Source organism: Solea senegalensis, linkage group LG5, assembly GCF_019176455.1.
Source record: "Solea senegalensis isolate Sse05_10M linkage group LG5, IFAPA_SoseM_1, whole genome shotgun sequence".
NCBI classification, from domain to species: Eukaryota; Metazoa; Chordata; class Actinopteri; order Pleuronectiformes; family Soleidae; genus Solea; species Solea senegalensis.
This window is the reverse complement of record NC_058025.1, coordinates 8,179,859-8,202,089: the sequence shown is the minus strand read 5'-3', so window position 1 is coordinate 8,202,089 and position 22,231 is coordinate 8,179,859. Positions and strand designations below refer to the sequence as shown.

The following is a 22,231-nucleotide window of genomic DNA, read 5'->3' as shown; positions in this document are numbered from 1 at the left end:
AACAATTATTTTCATAATCGATTAATCTGTCCATTATTTTGTACTCGTTTGGTCCATAAAATGTCATAAAATGTTGATAATTATTTGTTAAACTCGGAAATTATGATGTTCCCAAATGTGTTGTTTTGTCCACAAAGCAAAATTGTTCCGTTTTAATTATTTATTTGTCAAATGGAGCAAAGAATCCAGAAAATATTCACATTTAAGATGGCAGAAAAATCAGAAAGCAATTACACCAATTAATTCATTATCAAAATAAACATGAAACAGTTGAAATATTTTAGTAATCAATAATTGAATAATTGTGACTCTTCATGTTATTTTGAATTTCTATTATTTATCAAACTCAGAATCAATCAACGGATCCATTTCCTGATCATTCATACAATATATTTACTTTCTTCTCATCCGACATCAGTTTTTGTTATGTGCAAAAGTGAAGAATGACAAAATGGAAAGTTTTTTTTATTTATTTATGAAACACGAAAGTGATATAAATAATAGTGGTTACATTTGGTCATAGGTACCTTGCATTATTGCATTATTATTACAGCAACAGAAGCAAACATGTCCATGGATGACAAAATGTTTAAAAATGTTTTGAGTTCCCATTAGAAAATGACGTCCAATTAGAGGCGTACATATGTACATATTTATACACTGTTTAAGGGAAAAAAAAAATCCAGTTGTCTGTACAAGGTCATGGTTAAGTCTAACGATTATTAAACACGCTTACGTTTGTTCCACAGGAGCTTCTCCCTTTTATGTTACAAAAAATAGGCGTCAGTAAACAGTCTAATTTGGAGAGTGTTCACACAACAACTTAAAGAAATTAGTGAAAATCATTAGACTACAAACTTGTAACCATGTCGTCAAAAAATTACATCTGGTGTGCTGAGACCAAAAAGCAAAAAAAAACAAAAAAACATTCCTTTGCTAATTTTAAGAGATGAAACTATTCAGGATCAGTGTTTGTTTGTTGGCTTCCACTGCCGCTCAAAGTCACTCAGGTTTTCATCAGGCTCTGTTCTCTTGTTTACTTGAACATCAGATAAACCATCAAGCTTCTTTGTTTTCTTTGTTGCTGCTACAGTCAAATGACTTTGTTTCTGGGCAAGAATGGACGTGTGCATTCCGGAGACAACAAACAACAAAACTGCTGTGACACAGCGACACATCGAGGCGTAGCGGCCTCTTTAAGATGCTCACACTTTACACACAGTAAACAATAGTACAACCCTGCATGTGCTGAGGGGACCACAGGTGAATAAAATAAAATAAAAAAAGTAACTAAAACTTGTCTTTTTTTGAAATGCGTCTTTCTTTGATTGGTTGTTTTCAAAGTTGAGGTCCAACTCTGAGAGAAACTTGGTCCAGCTACCACAGATTATCCAGTTCTACCATGGCTCGGGTTCAGTTCACTTGTCCTCTTTTTTCACGTCCACAGTGTTAGTGCAGCAGTTCAGAGGGTTAACACAGGGACACACAGGTTTTAGGTGCTGTTCTCTTCCAGACTGGGAGGGTCAGGAGAGGCGGCGGGTGTCGGGGTGGATGGCTGATGATCTGCGCTCGGTGTTGGAGAGAGGTCTTTAGGCCAGTGGAGTTGACTCAGACTCAGGTGCAGCTCGTCCAGTTCGGCTGGCAGGGGGATCCCAAGATCCTGGTTGAGGGACAGAGCTGCAAACCAGTCCTCCAACTTCTGGAAAGAAGGACTGAGGGAGGAGCACCAGAGGGAAACCAGAGGTTAAACCAGACTGACAACGTTGAAAACGTGACAAAAACACGGAGAAGGAATCTGGCAGCAGAGGTGTGGACTTGTGCTGGCAGGCTGAGATGACTTGTGAAAGATGTTTTCAATTTTCACAACATTTATTTAAGGCTCGTCTTCAATGATGCCCTCGGGCAAGAATCAAGGCAAAACAGAGAGAGAGAGACACTCACACAAAACACACAGTTACACAAACAAACCAACCCTCAACAGTCTTACTTAAAGCTAGACAGTCAAGTTTAAGATCATTCTGCTGATTGTAAGACACAGAACTTGCAGCATGTGCTCATTTCCATGCACAGTTTAGTTATTGTCATTTAAATGGACAAATGACACTAACACTAGTGGTGGAGCTGCAACTCATAATTGTTTTCATAAACGAGTCATCTGTAAATTATTTTACTTGTTTGGTTCATTAAATGTGGAAAATTTTTACCCTAATCTTGAAATTAGGGAAAATTTCTCAGTTATAATGATTTCTTTGTCCAGAAAATATTTGCATTAAGAAGCTGAAAAATCTGTTTTAGTTATTAAAAAAACTCTAACTGAATATTCCATTATGAAAGTAGTTGACGATGGCACTTAGTTATGAGCATGTTGAGCACCATTCCATGTCTTTCTTACTTCCATCAACCTTAAAATATTGAATTCTTTCAGCCAACAGAAAATAAATCGAGTCTCTGTGTTTTTTCCTTCTTTCTATAAGCTAGTGTGTACTGAATCAGTTTCCTGTTGACCTTTATATCAGGAAAAACAAACGAGATGGACCGTGCTGTGGTTCTGTAGGTTTTGTACCTGCTGTACATGTTTATTGTGAGCGGGTCTTTTTCATCTGTTTGTTCTTCTCCAGCAACAACACTGCAGTTTATACATCGTCTCCTTCTACTTCCTGGGTCAAAGACTGGGGAGGACACTGTGGTGCATGTGCAGAACCCCAAGTCTGACTCCAGTCTGACTAAGCGCATACATAATCGGACTATCAATCGCATTATCCAGGCATATACAGTAAGTACGATTAAGACTAGCTTGATTTTAGTTGGACTAAAATGACACTTTTGCAATCCAACTATTGCCTTAGTCTGACTAAAATCACACTTTTAACATAAACCCACGGTGTCTTCACCTGAGTGTAGACAAGCTTCTATTATTCCTTTAGATTTGTTAAAACACGTGCTAAACACCTGCTGCATCTCGCTCTATTTCACTCATTCTGTCATCCACCATAATCCACTATGCAAAAGATTAACTTTCAAACAAAAATAATAATAAAAACCCTGTAAGCTATTAACCATTACGATAACATGTGCTCACCGGTTGTCTGGCATGAGGTCACAGCAGGCCACAGCCAGTGGAAAGAAGGCTGGTGGACAGTCGTCAGGAAGGAACTTCTCCACAAACTTGCCAACATTCAGGCCAAAGTCCATTGTCCTGGGGAGGCACTCGGGGTCTGCATAGACTTTTCCAATGATCTGCATCACGAGACAGACGAGGGAGAAAGGGTCAGTCAGTCAATAGATACAGATTTAAAGAGACACACTTACAAAACAGCAGGGGGAACAGAGTTTACTTTGTCTTTAGTCCTATTACTGCAGTTTAGATCTGTAGGGCTTAAAACAAAGGTTGATTACTCGTTTTGTTTTTAACATTTGCTCTCTGCATTTTTAATTATCATATTCGCATTTATTTGAACTTTAACTGTTTTTTATTTGGAGCAGCAGAAAATATTTTAAGAATATAGACTTTTCTCTGACACCAAAATAAGTATTTTTCTAATTTACAAGTCATTGTAACAACATTGTTATCAGATGTTTCTATCATGCAGCTCTACTTGACAGTTGCTTCACAGCATGATATTTTGACATTCACATTCGACGTTCGCATTGTCTGATCAGGTAATGGAGCTTTGTTCTGAAAACTAACTTTGATGTTTCCCCTTAAATCTCCCTCACCCAGGGTTTTTAGAACTGTTGGCCAAAAAAGATCTGCAAATTAGAAGCCGTCTATCCAGATCATCCAAGCAGATAATCTGGATAAAACCCCACATATTCTATTTATCTATTAAATTACAAAAAAGACATTTATCGCATCATAGTGTTCTCACCTCGCAGAGTACAATTCCAAAGGAGAAAATGTCCACCTTCTCGTCGTAGCGTTTACCTGAAATAACATCAAGTAAAATGTAAAATGCACTTATTCACACACAGAATTCATTGCTACATGTGAATCAGATTATACTTTGAACGTAGCTTCTCACCATTTAGCATCTCCGGAGCCATCCAGTAAGGGTTTCCCACAACAGTGTACCGCTTTTTACGGTCAATGCGCCGCAAAACCCTCTTTTTATTGGGGTTTTTCTCAGATGGGGGCTTTACTTTGTCCTCTACTATGAGTCGGGAGAGTCCAAAGTCAGCGACGACCACCGTGTTGTCCTGTGGAAGAACGACAGCTGTTGTATAAAGCTTTTCTCTGAGCTCATTCTCTGAGCTCATTTTGAAATAAAGTCACAGTATAAAAAAACTAAACTGTACTTAACATAAATAAGTTACAAGGTAAATACACTTAGATTTATAATGAAATAATTTGCTGGGTTAACATTAAACTACTGTTTATTGCTACAGACACAAAAGTCCTGGTAAATCACAGGGAAGGAAAAACAGCTTCCTCTAGACTTTCACTGAACCAACAAACCGTTCCCACCCTTTATTGTTGAAGTTCAAATGTTGGTATGAAGCCATGTCACTTACCAGTTTAACCAGGCAGTTGTGAGAGTTGAGGTCTCTGTGTATGATACTCATTGAGTGAAGGTAAGCCTGAAACAAACAAACAGAAAAGACGTTGCTTGTCATTATTTAAAAAGGAAACAAACTTTAAGAAACAAATCTATATTTTACAAACCACACAAGAGAATATTTTAAAAAGTATGCCAGTCAATGTTAACATATTCATTGTGATTCATTTAATTCAATTACGTGTAGCATCTTGTGTACCATGTTGTTCACATGAGGTGTTTGGGGGTTACCCTGAGTCACATTTTTATACCATATATATTCTAGAAATGTGTACATATAACTACATTTATATACAGTTTATATCTGTATATACCACTCATACTTCAACCATTGCCCCACTCTACATGCTACATCTATATAGACCACTGTTTTTTGCACTTTTTTATATTTACTTGTTTCTTTTTTTACTGAACCACTTCTGGTTCTGGTTAGATGGCGATTGCATTTCATTGCCTCTGTAACTGTACAACACAAATGTATCTAATCTAACCTTATCTAAATGAAGCTGCTGCTGAAATGAGAAGTAACTGCTGTCTCACAGAATCACTCTGCCTGTATCATGTTAGCACTGGCCTTTATACATTTATACACAGCCCTGTGTTAAAGAAGACCATGAAACTGGAAACTCTTGCAAAGTGCAAATCGTGTTGCACTAACATTTCCAAACTACACATTGTGTCGCCTCAGGTTCATTGCACTTCTTTTGATTTTAAATGATCAAATATATCTACAAGTCAAACGATTCAGAATCAAAACACACTGTAGAGAGTTGCTTTATATTGTACAGGACAGTTGTGAATTGAAAAACTGAATTTTAAACCTTGTAAAAATTAAATGAATCACTAATTCATCACAGTAGTAAAAAAGGAAGAAAAAAACATAATACTGCATGAACAAAATTGTAATTTTCTAGCCAAGTATACATTTGCTGATCCATCTAGGATTCACATGTGGTTATAGCACAACTACACACATTTACACAGCTAGAAATTGCAGCCAAAGATTTCACTTGCATGTTTGATATCAAACAACTCACCATGCCAGATGCAATGCTCTTTGCAAAGCTCACTCTTTGCTCCCATGTGAATGGGTCCTGTTAGGAGAAGAAAAAATGGGACAAATCAACAGAAGGTAATATAAAATCATTATGCACAAAGGTTTTCAACAGTGACTGTAAACCAAATGTAGCATTTAGCACAATTCTAAATTGGCTCTCCTCACATAGTCTTATAAAACACACAGAAAAAACACTCCCTTGTGCTAAACTTAACTACTTCTTCTACATAGACAGCAGTGGGAGGAGGAGAGCGAGGCTCATTCAGCTTCACCTGGCAACACTTTCTAGCACTTTTCTCATTTTACATCGAGCGACTCAACATGCCAGCCAACCCACAATAAAGCCGTGAGCCCTCTATGAATGTAGAGTTTACTTTGGGTCAGGCCCCTCCCACACGACTATGAGCTGCAGCGAGCGGCTCTCTCTGTGGCCACTGAAGGGGTTCTGTGCTCCGATGTGGAAGAGGAGAGGAGGATTAAACGTGTTCAACTCACCATGTCTCTGATGAAATCCTTCAGTGTGCCTCCCTCAATGTACTCGGTTATCAAGTTGAGCTTCTTGTCCTTGTACAGCACGCCGATGAACCTCAAAACATGAGGATGATCGAGGCTTCGCATTACTTTGACCTGACCATTGAGAGACAACAAAAAAAGAAAGATGTTAACAATTATGATCTATTTCAACTTAAGGTGAAATTGAATCCATGAGAAAAAGCAACAAATGTAATTAAGACCAGGCTTCATTTCTCTCACAAGCCTGGGGCATACAGTATACCTCAAAATAATAAAAAGCACAGAGGTAAGCCTTGGAATGTGGCGTGTTTTCACTTATGAGTAAACCAAATCAGCTCCATGCAGAATCTGAGAATTCTGTTTTGACTGTGAGGAAGCGCTGGCCTCCTGCTACAGATTACTAACCTCCTGTAGGAAAGTTTTCTGGGTCTCCTCATCACATCGGATGAGCTCCTTCATCACCATCACCTCTCCTGTGGCTTTATGAGTCACCTGTCAGAGCGACAAAACCACCCACTGCATGAATACATTAATATTCCTCATTGATGTTGGAAAAAGGTGATTGTAAGTCGTCGGCTGACCTTTACGGCCTGTCCAAAGAAACCTTTGCCTAATATCTCTCCGTGGATGAGGTCACACGGGCGGAAGATGCGATGAGAGCAGCTGCTGGAGGATCTCAGCGATTCAGAGCGACCGATGTCTCGTGTGATAAACGGCGACTCTTTGGGAGAATTTGGCCCAGGTGACTTACATGTGCTGTTACTCCGTCTGGAGACAGGTCAGAAAATTACAAAATTGGATCAAAAATCACTAGACTGGATTGTAGAAAAAGAAAAATGCAACACTAAATATTACACTGATTCTTCACTAAACACAGACTGTAAAAAAATGTAAATAAAAAGCAGTGACAGCATTTAAGAAAGTCAACTCGGCACTAAGTTCCTTTGTATCACCTCATCTCGAATGAAAACGTGTTGTCATTCCGTATCAAATGTCTGGACCTCAGGAGTTGATGTAATTAGCATCTGTTTGTCCAAGATCTATCCCTGCTGATGATTGGCTGTCTCGAGGCGTGCAGGAATTTACGACCAGAGCTCATTCCCACAGGGGGAAGAGGAATACGGGGTTTAAAATTAAATTAAACATGTAATCGTGCGTGGAATAAATGCAAGAGCAGAAATGTGCTCTATGTTTGACGGACACAACACCACCAGACCAATTGAAAGTGAAGACGAATTTCACCATAATGTGTCACGTAAAAGAGATTCAATTAAGTTCATTGAGTAGAATATTTGTTCCACAGTAGGAGCATTGTGTTTTTGAAAAGGCTGGTCACAGCCAGGTGGTAAATGGATTAGCAGTAGATCAGTAGATACTCAAGGTTATCTGACATAAATGTGTTTTTGATACATAGTGGACATACCTCAGAGATCTCCTTTTCAGTGAGCTGTTATCAACCACATCTGTTCTCTCCAGCACTGCATGAGACGGTGAGGACAGACGCATGCGGGAGGTGGCCGGACCTGCCAGCCCACTCCCGGGTGAACCCAGTCTGAGCCGATCCAAACGCTGCTTGACCGGGTCGTACTCTATGAGCAGCTGCAGCGTGTGGCTGGTGCAGTGGATAAGATCGTCCACCTGTGTAGACAATGACATTTGGTAGTTCATACATGACAAACCTCCTGAATTCCTTATGGTGTCTTTATACATATAAATACATTTCAAGTTCAACTAAAGGACACAGGATGATTATGATGCCAAGCTTAATTACTATAATTGTTCAATTATGACGAGTAATAGCTCCTTTTTAAACAAACAATAGCAATTTTCAGATTATCGTTCACATGATGAATGCAGTGGGAGAGTGTCTGGGTCAAATGTCTCCACAACAGTGTGTGACACCTTGAGCATGAAGGACACTCACTAACTCATTAACTCACTCTGGATTAACCAGAGTTTCTCATGTTCTCACACAAGCTCGACTGAACAGAATAAGGAGTCTGAAAGAGCTGCTTCTGTCGAACTCAACCTTTAAAGAACGCTGATATACTAATCCTGAAAATCGGAGGAAACAGGAAACAAGAGCGGAGGAATGGACATTGGAAACAACTCTATCTGACAACAAAACAAAACAAAAACTCGACAATGAGTGATGACTGTGTTTGAAAGCATGTAATTCTGTGAGGGTGAGGTTGTGGGAATGAGCCTTTAACTGTAGTCATTCCACATACCATCCTCTCCCAGCTTAAGTATGTATAAATGATGAAGGAATGAGAGGAATGCCAAAAATCACATGTTGTATAAGAATATAGCTTTGCAAATGATACTCTGGGAAGTGATTTGCTCTTAATACGGACAGTTTTACAGCTCAATGCACAGTATGCCATTTATTCTCAATCAAAACAATAACAAAAGGCTGAGTTCGGTAATGTCGGGAGGCAGCATGGGATTGTTTGGTTCCCCTGGGCGTTTCTGTTTTACGGGAGAACTTCAGCAGCAGAACACACAGCAAACAGCAGTGAGTCGCCAGGAAATACACAAAAAATTGAAAAGGGAAAAGACAACACACTGGCTAACAAGTATACATAGTATTTCCTTCTCCTTTCTGACGTGTCAAAGAGATTTGCCCCAGAAGTTAAAACAGAGATCATTAAAACCTGACCACAATGACCACAACTCACCTCCTCCTGCATTAACGTCCCCACTGGAATGCCATTGATCTCCAGGATCCTGTCGCCAACATGGATGGCATTTCGGACCTCGGGACTAATCAGCATCCCTCTCACCCTGGAACAACACATCACCAACACTAACATGTGAGTATTAATTAGCACCGTAGAAAGGAATCAGCAGAACAATGTGGTCCGTGTCCTGGGCAGCTAATAAACCAGGACCAAGTGAATATGAGAGGCTAAAACACACTTACATTAATTCATAAATAACTACTATATTCCATAGTGGCACACTTAAGTGCACGCCAGAGCAGAGCTATCATCAGTGTTATGTAAAAGCATTACTCACAGAGCCAGGGGACAGGTACAGAGGCGAGTACTCAATCATGTGCCACTTACTCTTTGACTTGTACACTCGCTGAACCGTTGGCGTCCCTCAGCACAGAGACGGAGAGGCCCCTCTTGCCATTGGCTGCAGAGGGCATCGATATTAGAGTCACAGTGTGGGGCAGCGAGTCGAGCACCGAGTCAAATGTACGCTTTTCCAACATGGGTGTGAGGACCACCTGCTTGTAGCACTTTCCGCTGCGAACAACAGGACACATGAACAGGAGTGAATCATTAGATGTGAGGGCTTGTTGTTGAGTTACAGTTCACAAAATTCAAGTAGCTGTGGAAAATTCCCAAAGTAATAATGGCTGTCAGTCAACATCAAGGCTAAAAGTGAACCTCTATTAGTTCAGTCTGTCAGTCATCATCTAACCGCTTTATCCTCCACCAGAGGGTCGCGGGGGGTGCTGTGCCAATCTCAGCTACATCGGGCGATAGGCGGGGTACACCCTGGACAGTTCGCCAGTCCATCGCAGGGCCACACACAACTAGAGACAAACAACCATTCACTCTCACACTCAGTCCTACGGTCAATTTAGAGTGTCCAATTTACCTAATCCCCACATTGCATGTTTTTGGACTGTGGGAGGAAGCCGGAGAACCCGGAGAGAACCCACGCACACACGGGGAGAACATGCAAACTCCATGCAGAAAGGCCCTTGTTCCAACCGGGGCTCGAACCCGGGTCTTCTCGCTGCAAGGCGAGAGTGCTAACCACTACATCACCGTGTGGCCCTACTTCAGTCTGTCTTCGGAAAAATAAACACGCACAAAGAGAAAAAGGGACGGACATGCTACTGACTTACCAGTAAAGTTTTGATCGCTCCACTAAGGCGTAGGTGTCCCTGTCCTCAATCACCACCATGCACCTCAAACACACGAAGCACTCGGGGTGATACTTGTGATCTCCGGCCACCTGGGAAAAAAAAACAATCCACTGTAATCTTCACAGTGCAGAGCATGAAGCAGTGATGTGTTACCGGTGAAGCCGGTGTCCCTGCTGTGTTTTGTTTGCTTGTCTGAGACTGAGTGTGTCGAGGAGCCGATGTTGTCTGCCTCCCTCCCTCCCACTGTCTGCGGTGACACAGTGGTAACACCTGCTTCACCTCAGTCTGTCTGGAATCTGTTATGATGTCACCTCGCTGACGTCCTGCTCTTCAACGATCGATCAATCAATCAATCAATCATTTCCGTCACATTTACACACGCCGCAATAACTGTGAGATCATGCTTCCATGAGCAGGTGATGAATAATTTGTTTGTTTCTGTTTGTTTACTAGTAAGAAAAGAGTCAGGAGGCCAGAAGACACAAAGGGGTCCAGAAATTATTTCAACAAATAAAATACAAAGTAAAAACTTTTTAAACATCTGTTAAAAGCACTATAAAAATAAAATATATTCTAATTCTTAGATATTATAATGATACTCCTTAGTCCTTGATGTAATTATGAAGCCTTTATTTACAGCATTACCATCACACTGTCAATATACAATACCAGCAGTGGACAAAATGCGACATTTGAACGTCCTTTGGGATATTGGTGTTCCCACATCGCTGGCTCTGTTATTATGGGGGTCAAGAGCTGAATAGTTTGGAAACCACTGATTGATACAACACAAGTGTTTTTTGTTTGTTTATTTACTTTCACATGCAATCGCCAAATTAACTTCAGTAGGTAAAGAAAAATGCTTGTCTTTCACAAAAATAGTGATTATTTTTTCTTCTCTGTCTCGTTCCAGGAGCTTTTACATCGCCATTAATAATTTAACGTTTTCCAGATGTGAGCAGCTTCTCCATTTCCTTTGTGCATCTTTGTGGGAAAATAATGTCCATTAAAAAAAAACATCTCTTAAAAAAATCTGGGTTTTATTTTTGTCTGAGGACAAACTGTTTTGAATAAACAAATGCTTGTCGCTCCTTTGTTGTGAATATAAACCATGTTCGAAACTTGTCCCTTGGTATATTAAAATTTAGTTATCACTATTTTAAGACTGACTAACCACAGTAGAGACTTAGTGAGTCAGTGGGAAAAGAGCTCCCTGCTGTTAAATAAGATAAATAAGAGTGATGTCAGCCAAATTATTGTGACACCTCAGGAGGCCTGTCTGTAAAGCGTCAAGCTATCAACAAAAACAACCACCACCACAACCTGCATGGACTTGCAACACTATGATTTTTTTATTACGTAATGATTGCACTCAAAATGGCAAAAAGGTTGAGTGTAAAACAATTTGCACTAAGTTCTTACTCTCAACATTTACTGTATTGGCACTGCAAAGGAAGAGAAACTAGACTATATCTAAAAGATAATGTGTTTTTTTGTTTTAAGTTAAGTTAGTTAAGATAATTCGGTGGGTGATTATAATAATCACATTGCAATTGTCCTGTTTCATTTTATGTCAACAAAACTTCCCCGGTAAGTTAACTGTGTACATGATGTACTGTGTATCAGAGTGCATCAAATTTGAAGGGGGGAAACAACACTAAAACATCTTCAGTGAACAACAAACTGGACAAAAACAATACTGTTCTGGACTGAAATGCCTCACAAGTAGCAGCAGCAACAGCAGCAGCAGCAGCAGCAGCAATTCTGAACAACACTCCTCTGCTCATGGACCACAATGATTCTCTTTCTGGCCCAGAGGCTGCAATGCCAATTCAGCGCTGCCAAAAACACTTGGCTCCACAAGCTGATGAAGCTGGATGCCAATACTAAATAGAGGAGTCTGTTATGTGTGTCGCTTGGTGGCAAAAAAGAAAAACTTCAGTCGGTCTTCATGTTAGACAAGTGACCCCAGTTTTGATCAGCAAGAAGTGCTGCCACATACATTTCAACTTTCAATTTGTAGATACCAAATCAACAATGACCGATGTACAGCATCTTCTCTTGTGCCAGATTGTTTTATAGTATAGTTTTATAGAAAAAAAGAAATCAAATTCATAGTCAGTCTGAATGCACAACCACATCCATGCAAACTGACAACTGATATGTTGTGTGCTGAATAAACGCTTTATCAGTTAGCTGGAATTTGACCAAGACAAAAATGAGATAATGGGGATTAAGAGTGGGACAAAATAACAGTTTAGTGATATATCGGCGTCCTCCCTCATGCAATATGATCATCTATACTGTACTCCAGGGCTCAAACATCGATATTTTAATTAACAAATTAAAGTAACCAGACCCTGCCAGCTTTACTCACTGGCCGTCGCTACTTGATGTTGATAATGGCGATAATGGCAGAGAAAGCCATGCTAAGAGATGCCCCATCCACGTTCAATACATAGACTTTAGGCACTTTGTTCTGAATGTAGTGAATAAAGAGAGAAATCCTGCACTTTTAACTTTTCACAGACTTCTTGTTTTCTTCAGTTAGACAGATATCGTGATGTATCGTATCGCTAAGGGATTGACTTGCAATATATTGATTATCACAGTATTATCAAAATAGTTGTATTGTGATATTATTGGTATCGTGGACCATGCACCTTGTATCGTATTGTGAGGTATCCTGTGTATTTAAAATTTTAATAAACATACTGCTTTTAAAACTTGACTAACAACATCTTTGTCACACTGAGGCCATAACCAGCACATACATTATTTTTTAAACAAAGCATGACACTGGCAGAATTAGGTTGAAGCCAGTAATGTCCCGTTCCCATTGGTTGAATAACCTGTTAATTCCCAGGTTAAATAGGGGGTTTTGACCAGTTGGAATGAGTTTACTCAACATTCACCCAGGGTCAAATGACTGTAATAAAAGCCGAAGCTTTATCAACTTCAGTTCCAAACTGTGTTAACTGGAACGCTAGAGGACACACAAATTTTCTCCGCTTCATTTTTGTCAGTGATGGCAATTTAGGCGTTGTTCTCAATTATTTTCTAGCTGCTAGCATAGCTGTTAGTCATGAATTCTTTCAGTGAACCATTCTTTCACAACTTGGGACAGCACTAAAAATTCTTATTTCATCTTACTTCATTGTATTAGCAACATAAACAAGTTTATTCCTCGTTGTAAAGTCAACAGACCAATATCTACGGTCTATAGTAAGACCTAGCTAAAGCTAATAAAGTTAGCCAAAACCTATGACAACAAGGTTTACTGTGTTTTACCACCACCTAATTAAGCTTTCTTAAAGATTTCTGAAAACACATCAGCACAGATATACAGTAGGTGGTAGACGGTGGATAATTTCTGCAAAGCTTCCCCGCCACAGACGCCTAAACATGACGGGCTCCAAAAACCACCTCATAGTCGATTGAGCGTCTTCCCACTAGATCCTCTGTGTACTTGGGGAAGTGAGCTGTGGAGAGCTTCAGTACAGAGTGGGAACAACCAGGGGCCTCAAAGAGGGAAACTAATTGTGAGGTCTAGGGTTAAATGTGTTCAGCAGCAGCAGCCTATGTAAAGTATCACTCATCTGTAATGGCCAGAGAAAAAGCCCCCTGCCTTTTAATGCACGTTCATATTATTCTGGAGTGGTAAAATCGGGTACACACAGGGAGCACTGACACGCACTGTGGGCATTCTGGTATTATTTAAGTACAGGGGGAAATTGTTGGCAGTTGATGTTATACGATTCATGAAAAGGCAAACTCTGGGAGCTCGGCAATCGCACATGAAAGCATTGTTTTTAATAGTCTTAATCCAGAGGTGGGATTTATTTCACTGAAGATTCATGAATTATAAACAGCAAGACAACGGGATACAAGACACAACAACCATTCACGCCAACAGGGTGTTTGTTGGGCTGCCCCGACATGCAAGGGCCCTCACCACGCCCATAGTAAATTACTGCAGACGTTTCACGAGTTTCTGTGCAAAACATTTACTGAAGAAGCAGAGGCCTTTAGATTTTAGTTCAACTTCTAAGGATTCTCAAACCCTGGATACCATGATGAGAACATCTTTTTGTGCCAGGATTGCCTTGAAAATGTCCACACCCTTATTGTTACATGCCACTCAGCTTTGACTCATAAATATGTAGTCTTCATGTAAGAAAAGATGTATAGGATACTGGCGAAAGGTACTCAAATATAAAACCATATCCAACTGACTGTCACTAATAACCTACACAACAAAAATAAATGTTAATCCACTGCTTAAACTTTGGTTGATGCTGTAAAAGGTGATAAACAGAAGACATACCATGGCAGGTCCAGTCATGAGCAGAGAACACCCATGACAAAACTCCCCAAACTTCTCCCAGTAGTGTTTGCGACAGTACAGCTCGCCATCCTTCTCGTAGTACCAGTTAGTCAGGTGGTCACAGCACACAGAACACCTGTAGAGGATAAAATAGTAAGTCCCTGTTGTGATTTTCCTTTTTTCTCCCGCAGACACATCAAATTAACTGTATGCTTTATTGACTTCTGCAGCAAAACCCTCAAACACTTGACATTTTTAGTTATTATGCAGACACTTTTATGGAAAGCAGCTTTCAGGTGACACAAGAGTAAGGAGCAACTTTATTGGGGCTCTACCACTGAGCCACCAACACCACCCCTTTGGTCCTTTGCATTACATAAATCAGACGTGACTGAGGGAGCGTTTGTGTGTATACAGTGGCAGCAGAGGCACAAAAAGCATTAACCATGTCAAACTTCTGAACTATCTTTTTTTTTTTGAGCAGCAGAATTCACCTCTGAAACTTTTTGTGGTCACTTCTTCAAGTTTCCAGTCCTACTCCAGCCCATTTGCAGCCGTCTTGCCATACTAGCACAATGTTACTGTTGCCTCCATCAATCTTGATAAACATACAATGAATCTTAATACTGTCATACTGAGAAGCTCATAGGCATCATCACCGTTGTGTGAACTCATTTGATGATGGTTGGATTTAGATTTGATGGTCAGCTTTTACATTTCCAGAACAAAAAATGTAAAACATTATAACTGGTTTATAATTTAAACTATTTCTATGGAGTAGAACACTCTCAGTTTCAATGACTATGACTGGAACATTATAGCTGGGGGCTACTCCCAATGACAAATACTTCTCTCTATGCTAAACACAGTGAGGGGCAAAGTAAATACCCTTTTCATGAAAACTGCTCTGTTTTACATGTGTGCAGGGTTAAGAAGATCAGACAGAACTAAGTGTTGTTCCACTTTTGAGGAAAAAGAGAATCTGCCAGATGTTTGCAGATGATGGACTGAAGGGACGTTTGGTTATAAGCCTCCACCACATCAGTTTATAGCACTTTTAAAAAGGCCCAGTTTGAGGAAAGTGGGGGGAACCACATTAGCCACAACCTCTGATAAAGCCGGCTGAAACAAATCTCCTGATCTTCGTAACCTGGGTGTTTTCCTTTTTTACATGTTACTTAAAATATCAGTGTTAAATATACGCGAGTGCTGCTAATAAGCCTTCCCGTTAAGCATCATGGACAAACGTGCAAACAATTTGTGCAAGATATGCAAGTTAAAGTCAGGAGGCTGAATCACAGGATATGTCATTATACTTCAATCGTATTATCGAGGTGAGCAGCTGCAAATGTAACACTTAAAATGCACATTTTATGATGATATTTAACGGTTTTCACCTGAGCAGAGGCTTTGCATTTTGAGACAACATTTATGGCAGCTGCGATTTTAGGACAAAATGTTCAGAGTGAGGAATGCTGAAGTTGCCAGCACCTACAGGCTATGAAGTGTTCCTCAAACAAGCTGCACTGGTTGTGCAAAATGGTGGCAGCCAAATTACAAACAAGGATGATCGTCTGTCAGGAGATTAAGTTACTGAAATGTCTGCAGTGCTGTTTTTTCTAACTGCTGCAGCCATTTAGACTTTGCAAATACTCCCGTGTCTCAGCCTTTTCTCTTTTCACCTTGGTTTAGACGTAATTTGAGCAAAGCTTTTAAAAGAGATGTCAGATTGTGGAGATGAGCTGCAGACGCATGAATCACAATGAGAGTCACTTCCACTTGAACATCGTTATGCCATTGATTCAGACAGTAATACATCAGACATCACTACAGCATTAAAAGTACTGACTTTCTGATAAACCTTTTCTAATTCACAGATATGATCTCCGCCTCTGCCACATGATTGCGCTGATGCTCGACGATAACAACATCCCACACCTCTTATATAACCAGCACGCACGATGACACGACCAGTCAGAAACACTACACTCAGTGGAAATTCTACTTTAACGTGTTTTTAATCTTTCATTTGCAGTGCTGGGCGCAGCCTTCAGTGGAACATCGTGCATCACGTTGCTCTCTCCACTGCAGGTAGAGCTGATCTAGGATTATTGACTTTGGCAAAACCCTCAGATATTTCAGAATGTTCTGGCATTAGTTAAAATGGAGACATCTTATAGAGAGAAGAATGTTAGTGACTTCTGTGGATAGAGAAGTGCAGTTTGTGTGTGTGTGACATTTCAGACTTTTTATATGAAGTGGCAACCATGATAAAAAAGCCTTAGGAAAATCTTAAACAACTCTATTCGCAAAGACTGGACTTAAATCATAGCCGTTATTTAAAAAAATGTTCCACTTACAATTTCTATCTTTAAGTTGCATTAATTGTAAAAGTCAATACGTTGGTATCTTGATAATGCATCTAGAACACCTGTAACTTTTAAATAATATCACAAATCAAATTTGTAATAATCTGTCAGAAAAAAACACCATGAGATACTTTCCTTAAATATTTCATATTAAATTATGTTGAAAAACACAATTATTAAAATCAAATACTGTTATCAGCATCAGCTACATAGACCCAGCATTATTTAACTACAGCATAAAGCAGTGCAGATAGGATTAGTATCAGTATTGGTATTATTTATTCAGTATTAAATAAATATGATTAAATATTATTATTAATATTTATTATGAATAAATATTATTTATTCACGGGGCAGCCCGTGTCCATGTGGAAAGGGAACTTGGCTTGTAACCGGAGGGTCGCCGGTTCAAATCCCCACCTGGCCAAAAAGGGCTGGGGTACACCTGAGCAAGGTACCCAACCCCCAATGCTCCCCGGGTGCTACTCGGTGTGGCAGCCCACTGCTCCTAATTCTAGGATGGGTCAAATGCAGAGGAATACTTTCCCTAAGGTGATTAATTAAATTCTTCTTTAAAAGTGAAGCATTTCATCTGATATCTATGAATTTCAGTGTCTGTGCAGGTGCAGCACATGAAAAAAAAGGAAAACTTCCTGTTTGAACGCCTTGTTCAGAACAACATAACATTCCAAGAATAAACCAACTCCTGATAAATGATAATTACTGTCCATTACGTCCCTATAAAATGTCAAGATAAATTGATGCAGGACAACTTATAAAAACACCTGACTTCCCTCCATGGCTGCTGGTGAATGGGGGGTGGGCACACTAAAACTCAGGTGGCTCTTCAATGAACAATGCAATGGTCCTGCCCGCACAAACACTACAAAGTAAACATTGCTCATTTCCTTTCATCCACATTCCTGCTGGAGTGTATTTATTTGTTGGCGTAAGAGGAAGAGGTGGTTTGAGGCATTCAGAGACCTTGAAGACCTGCTGAGGAAGCATTTCACTTTCAGTCAGACCTTATCTCAGGATGTTTGTCTGTTGGGTTGCCATTATTCTCCACAACAACCTCTTCCCAAAAAGTGGAGTTATTTCTTTTTCACTCATTGACAGGAAAACACAGTCTGTGGTTAATCCAAATCAGTTTGAATGATGAGCTTAAATTCACCCGTGTTTCTCAATCAATATAGGTTTAAAAAGCTCTGTTGATTTGAGATGATTTTAAGTAAATTGTCAGAATGAAAACAAGATTTGTTAACTAAAATCAAAGTGCTTGTCTTATATTCAAAGCCCAATAATAATAGTTTATTATCATGTAGCATGACAACACAAACACAATCAAATATACATATGTAAAAATGTGAAAAGTTTTGCTAGAAACGTTACAAGCCAATCATAAAAATGGTACATTTTCAGTTGTATAACCAATCAGTGAATGGACGCAGAGACACAGCAAGCGTAAATACCACCCCATCCTGTGATGTAGGAACAAAAATGAAATACAATACTCACACCTAGCTTTGTTTGGGGGGAAAAAAATGTGTCTGACACAGCAGGCTCGCACCTCTGAATCGCTGTCTAGGAATGCAGCCGACTCGAATGTGCCGTTACCTATAGGACTTAACAACACTGCCAGGTTTACTGGAACAAGAGTGACCTCAACATGTAAGAATGCCACACAAGGTGGAGGCAGAGTGGCAGCATTTGGACAATAGACAAAATGAACACCAGTGCGAGTTTCAACAAGGACATTGTACGTCTCTACTGTGATTTTAAAAAACAAACTCAAAGAGATTAAGGTCTTTTAAGCAAAATAATTGCCTTGTGAAAAAATGTGAGCTGTGATTAGAGCAGCACATTTGCTGCAGCTAAATCCAGAAGAGGGATCTGACTGCAGCACATGGAGGTTGAGCCCTGGCAGCTCATACTTTCACAGCAATTCAACCATCTGCAAGATTTGTAAGATGTTGCAGACAAACATGCCGCTACAAAAGTGAACACACGATACACATGTTCAAAAGGAGAGAGGGCATCAAGTGACACGGTCAAAACAGAGATGTGGCCCCTGAGATGATGCTGAGATGCCAGTGTTTGCGAAAGAGTGAAATCCTAGGTTATTTAAGGACGCTGGTAGATACTATTTCAGTTGCCAGAATCAGGCAACATAGTCAGCATTAAGTAGAAGAACTTGAAGAACCTCAGGTCCAGACTGCAGCCATAAAAACCAAAGTATTTTTTAATATATTCAAAGGCATTTGGCCAGGAAAGGCTGTGCCCCAGTCAGCTAGATTGACTGTTCCAGGCACCCAGTTCTTACTCGTCTACTTTGAAATATTAGTAGTGATGGATACAAAATAAAGCAGCTGGGATTTTGTGGTCAGTGATCCATTGATTAGGGCTGAACAGTTTAAGGGAAAATATCTAATTGTGATTTCCCTGACAGATATCGCAGTTGCAATGTGATTTCAATGGCTTTAGTTCAATATTCGCTTTGGAATACAGATTTCACAAATGATGAAGCATTACCACATAACACTGAAAAATGTTATCTACTTAAGTCTAACGCTGGTGTGGTTACCTGCCAGATTTACCCACTCCTCAGGTGAGCCTGCGGAGCTTTCTGAAAGGACAATGTCAATAGTCCAATTGTTCTCTTTCAACATTTGTTTTGGTATCCGACAACCTCATTCACTTGGGTAAATACCTAAGTGAGTGAGTGACACCTATAGTTTGCTGCTGTCTCCTTTTACCATCGTAGCTGTTATGCTTCCATCATCAATCTGTGTCACCATAGACACGAAAACTAAACAGCATTATATTGACAGAGAGAGTCATGTGGAGCTTAATCAGCAATCAGCAGTTTCATTGTCAAATGAAATTGCAGCCTTGACTAATAATGTAATAAATTGTGATTACGATTACATAACAATTCATCTTTCAAATTTCACTGATCAGATGCCAATACCTAGATTAGATAACTGCAGATACTGATACCAGAGCTATTTTTCTTTCCTCTTCAATATCAGCAATGTTGTTTTTGTTGTTGGTACACTGTGTAAAAACTAGGACACTCCGACCTGACACTTGGCTGAACGCAAAGAACGGCAATTAACTGCAACACTGCCCTAGACTGGCATGTGTTGGGGGGGGAAGATACACCGTCTCACACACATGTGAGATTTTCATTTTGTGAGATATTTTATCTCACATCACAACATATGACTGCTGGCCGAGGAGGAAATCCTTGCTTGTCATATCATGTTGGAGGTCACTGCCCCGCTCAGAGCAATCTCATCAAGGGGCAATGACCTGTGAAACCAAAGAGCCAACATCAGCTTAAGTGTGGAAATCATTAAGCCTCCAAGCAGAGGGTCAAAGTCTTCAGGGATAGTTTCACTGACCAATCGATACTCTGGAGTGTAGATTGGCCATTGAAACTAGAGCTGGGTCCTATTTCCATGCAGAAGCCTGTCAACTGTCACAAAACAAGTATGACATGATCCTACATGGGTCATATTGTGCAGGGAGGGGGCCTTAAACAATGATAACCTGTTTGCAAAAAAGAAACAAACATGAAACCAAGGCAGAAGCTTCTGGGACTATCCACTAGGCCTTTTGTGAGTGCATCCAACCATCCTCAGAGAAAGCAGCCAACATAGTGAAAGCAGCATAAAAAACAATTGTCAACGCAAATTGTTCCCCCACTTCTCTCTATGGAAACAAAGCCTCAGACTATGACTTAACTAGACAAGGGCAGTAGCAGGCGTGTTAACACTCACTGAAAGCAGGAGTTGTGCCAGATGTCGTGGAGGACTTTCATGTGGAAGGAGTCTTGGATTTTTTCTCCACAGCCCACACAGTAGCACGCATCTGTACCTGCAAAACAAAATAAACATAATACAAATGATGGTGATTATATAATCAGATTCAAACTGAAGTTGCAATGTAGGTTTTAGATTGCAGCTAAAATATGTTGCAGCTGGTAAATGTGGTGTGTTTGATGTTTCATTGACAGGACTACAACATCTATTCGATTAATAATCAAATACTGAGATAATAAGCAGCTATTTTGTTAGTAATTTATTCAGCTTGAGTATTTTTGGTGTGATTTCCGCTTCCTCAGTGTGATTATTTTCTGTTTTCTTCTCTTTGACAACACACTATATTTGTTTGGTTTGTAGACAAACGATATCTAAGGACGTCGTGATTTTCGAGGTGAGCGTAACACCGGTCAACAGCTTTCACCAAACAAAAACCCTCAAATAATCGAGCAAAAAAGTAATTAGATGTTTAAAATAATCGTTAGTTGTATACCGACTCGGTGACACCTCTGTAAACGAGAACACATTACACGCTGTTTGGACTCACCGTGTTAAACAATACAACAAGAACCTTTCACTTAAACGGAAACAGCAGAGACTATTCTCTGTATTAAGTTACAACCTGAAAATGTTGCTCACCTTCTGGCTCCTCCATCTACTTTCTGTAGAAAAGGTCGCCGATTCCGACACCTTTACAAACTGCTCATACTGAAGCGGGAGAGCTGCCGTGTTTTACTCTTCTCCGTTGTCCTGCCTGTTGACTTCCAGCCTCCAAACTCTGAATGCGCCAGGAGGAAGCAAAATAAAGTCACACAAATTCCTTCAAACCTCCACACAGGGTTGAAGAAACCTCACTTGTACTTGTGTGTATGTGCGTGAGTGAGTGAGTGAGTGAGTGTGAGGACGGAGGCGCTTTCTCGCCTCGAGCAGCCTGAGTGACGTAATGCACTCTACAAATTCCTGTACGGAGAGCGGAAGGGCTCAACTCCAGTGCAGCACCTGGAAACAGGAGAGACTGAGGTTCAGCCCCAAAGTGACACGAAACAACACGAGCGCCATCTGCCGACGATATGGCCGCACTGCGCGCTAATGAAAATATAAGTATAAGTATATAAAATAAGTATATATATATTATTTCAATTTAAGGGTGAACAACATTGTTTTGTATTATATATGAACTTATATAAACAGCTTTGTTTACACTACTTTTTGATCGATTTACATGGTACTGAGTCTGAGAACTGCCACCTCTGCAATAGCAAGAGCAGAAAAAAAAATATCGGTTATACACGCACACGCACGCATACGCACACACGCACTTGTGCAGCATTAGTAGTGAGGACACTCATAGACATAATGCATTCCCTAGCCCCTTACCTCAACCTTAACCATCACAACTAAATGCCTAACCCTAAATCTTAAAATAATCATCACCCTATGACCCCAAATCAACACACACAAACTTGTTTTTATATCTTTTATACACATTATTGACTTTACTTTAATCCTAACCTAAACCCAATTCTAACCCTGACCCTAAAACCATGTCTTAAGCCCTAACAAAAGGCCATTAAAAGTTGTGCAGGACCAGCCAAATTGTCCTCACGTTCCCAAAATATCCTCACTCTCTATGGTTACTACATACTGCATTCCCTAACCCCTATCTTAACATTAAGACACAACTAAGTGCCTC

The 22,231-nt window shown here is 40.0% G+C and overlaps 1 protein-coding gene across 1 annotated transcript; it reads right to left on the bottom strand.

Moving 5' to 3' along the window:
• Nucleotides 1–455: 455 nt before the first annotated feature.
• Nucleotides 456–21,495, bottom strand: limk2 (LIM domain kinase 2). The gene is made up of 16 exons (XM_044026801.1): nt 21,178–21,495; nt 20,497–20,593; nt 14,343–14,478; nt 9,995–10,104; nt 9,198–9,383; nt 8,808–8,913; nt 7,550–7,764; nt 6,708–6,894; nt 6,532–6,618; nt 6,109–6,240; nt 5,594–5,650; nt 4,513–4,578; nt 4,023–4,197; nt 3,870–3,925; nt 3,080–3,237; nt 456–1,712 (listed from the first exon to the last, which is right to left on the bottom strand). The coding sequence occupies exons 1-16, from the start codon at nt 21,191–21,193 to the stop codon at nt 1,493–1,495; spliced, it is 2,004 nt and encodes a 667-aa protein (XP_043882736.1). The 5' UTR covers nt 21,194–21,495; the 3' UTR covers nt 456–1,492.
• Between the last annotated feature and the right edge of the window lie 736 nt (nt 21,496–22,231).

Bases quoted from the DNA above. Each gene is read 5' to 3' on its own strand.
- limk2 (XM_044026801.1), bottom strand. The intron at 6,619-6,707 runs GTCAGCCGACGA...TCGCTCTGACAG, and splicing joins TCTTTGGACAGGCCGTAAAG to GTGACTCATAAAGCCACAGG. The intron at 4,198-4,512 runs GTAAGTGACATG...GTTCTTCCACAG, and splicing joins ACAACTGCCTGGTTAAACTG to GACAACACGGTGGTCGTCGC.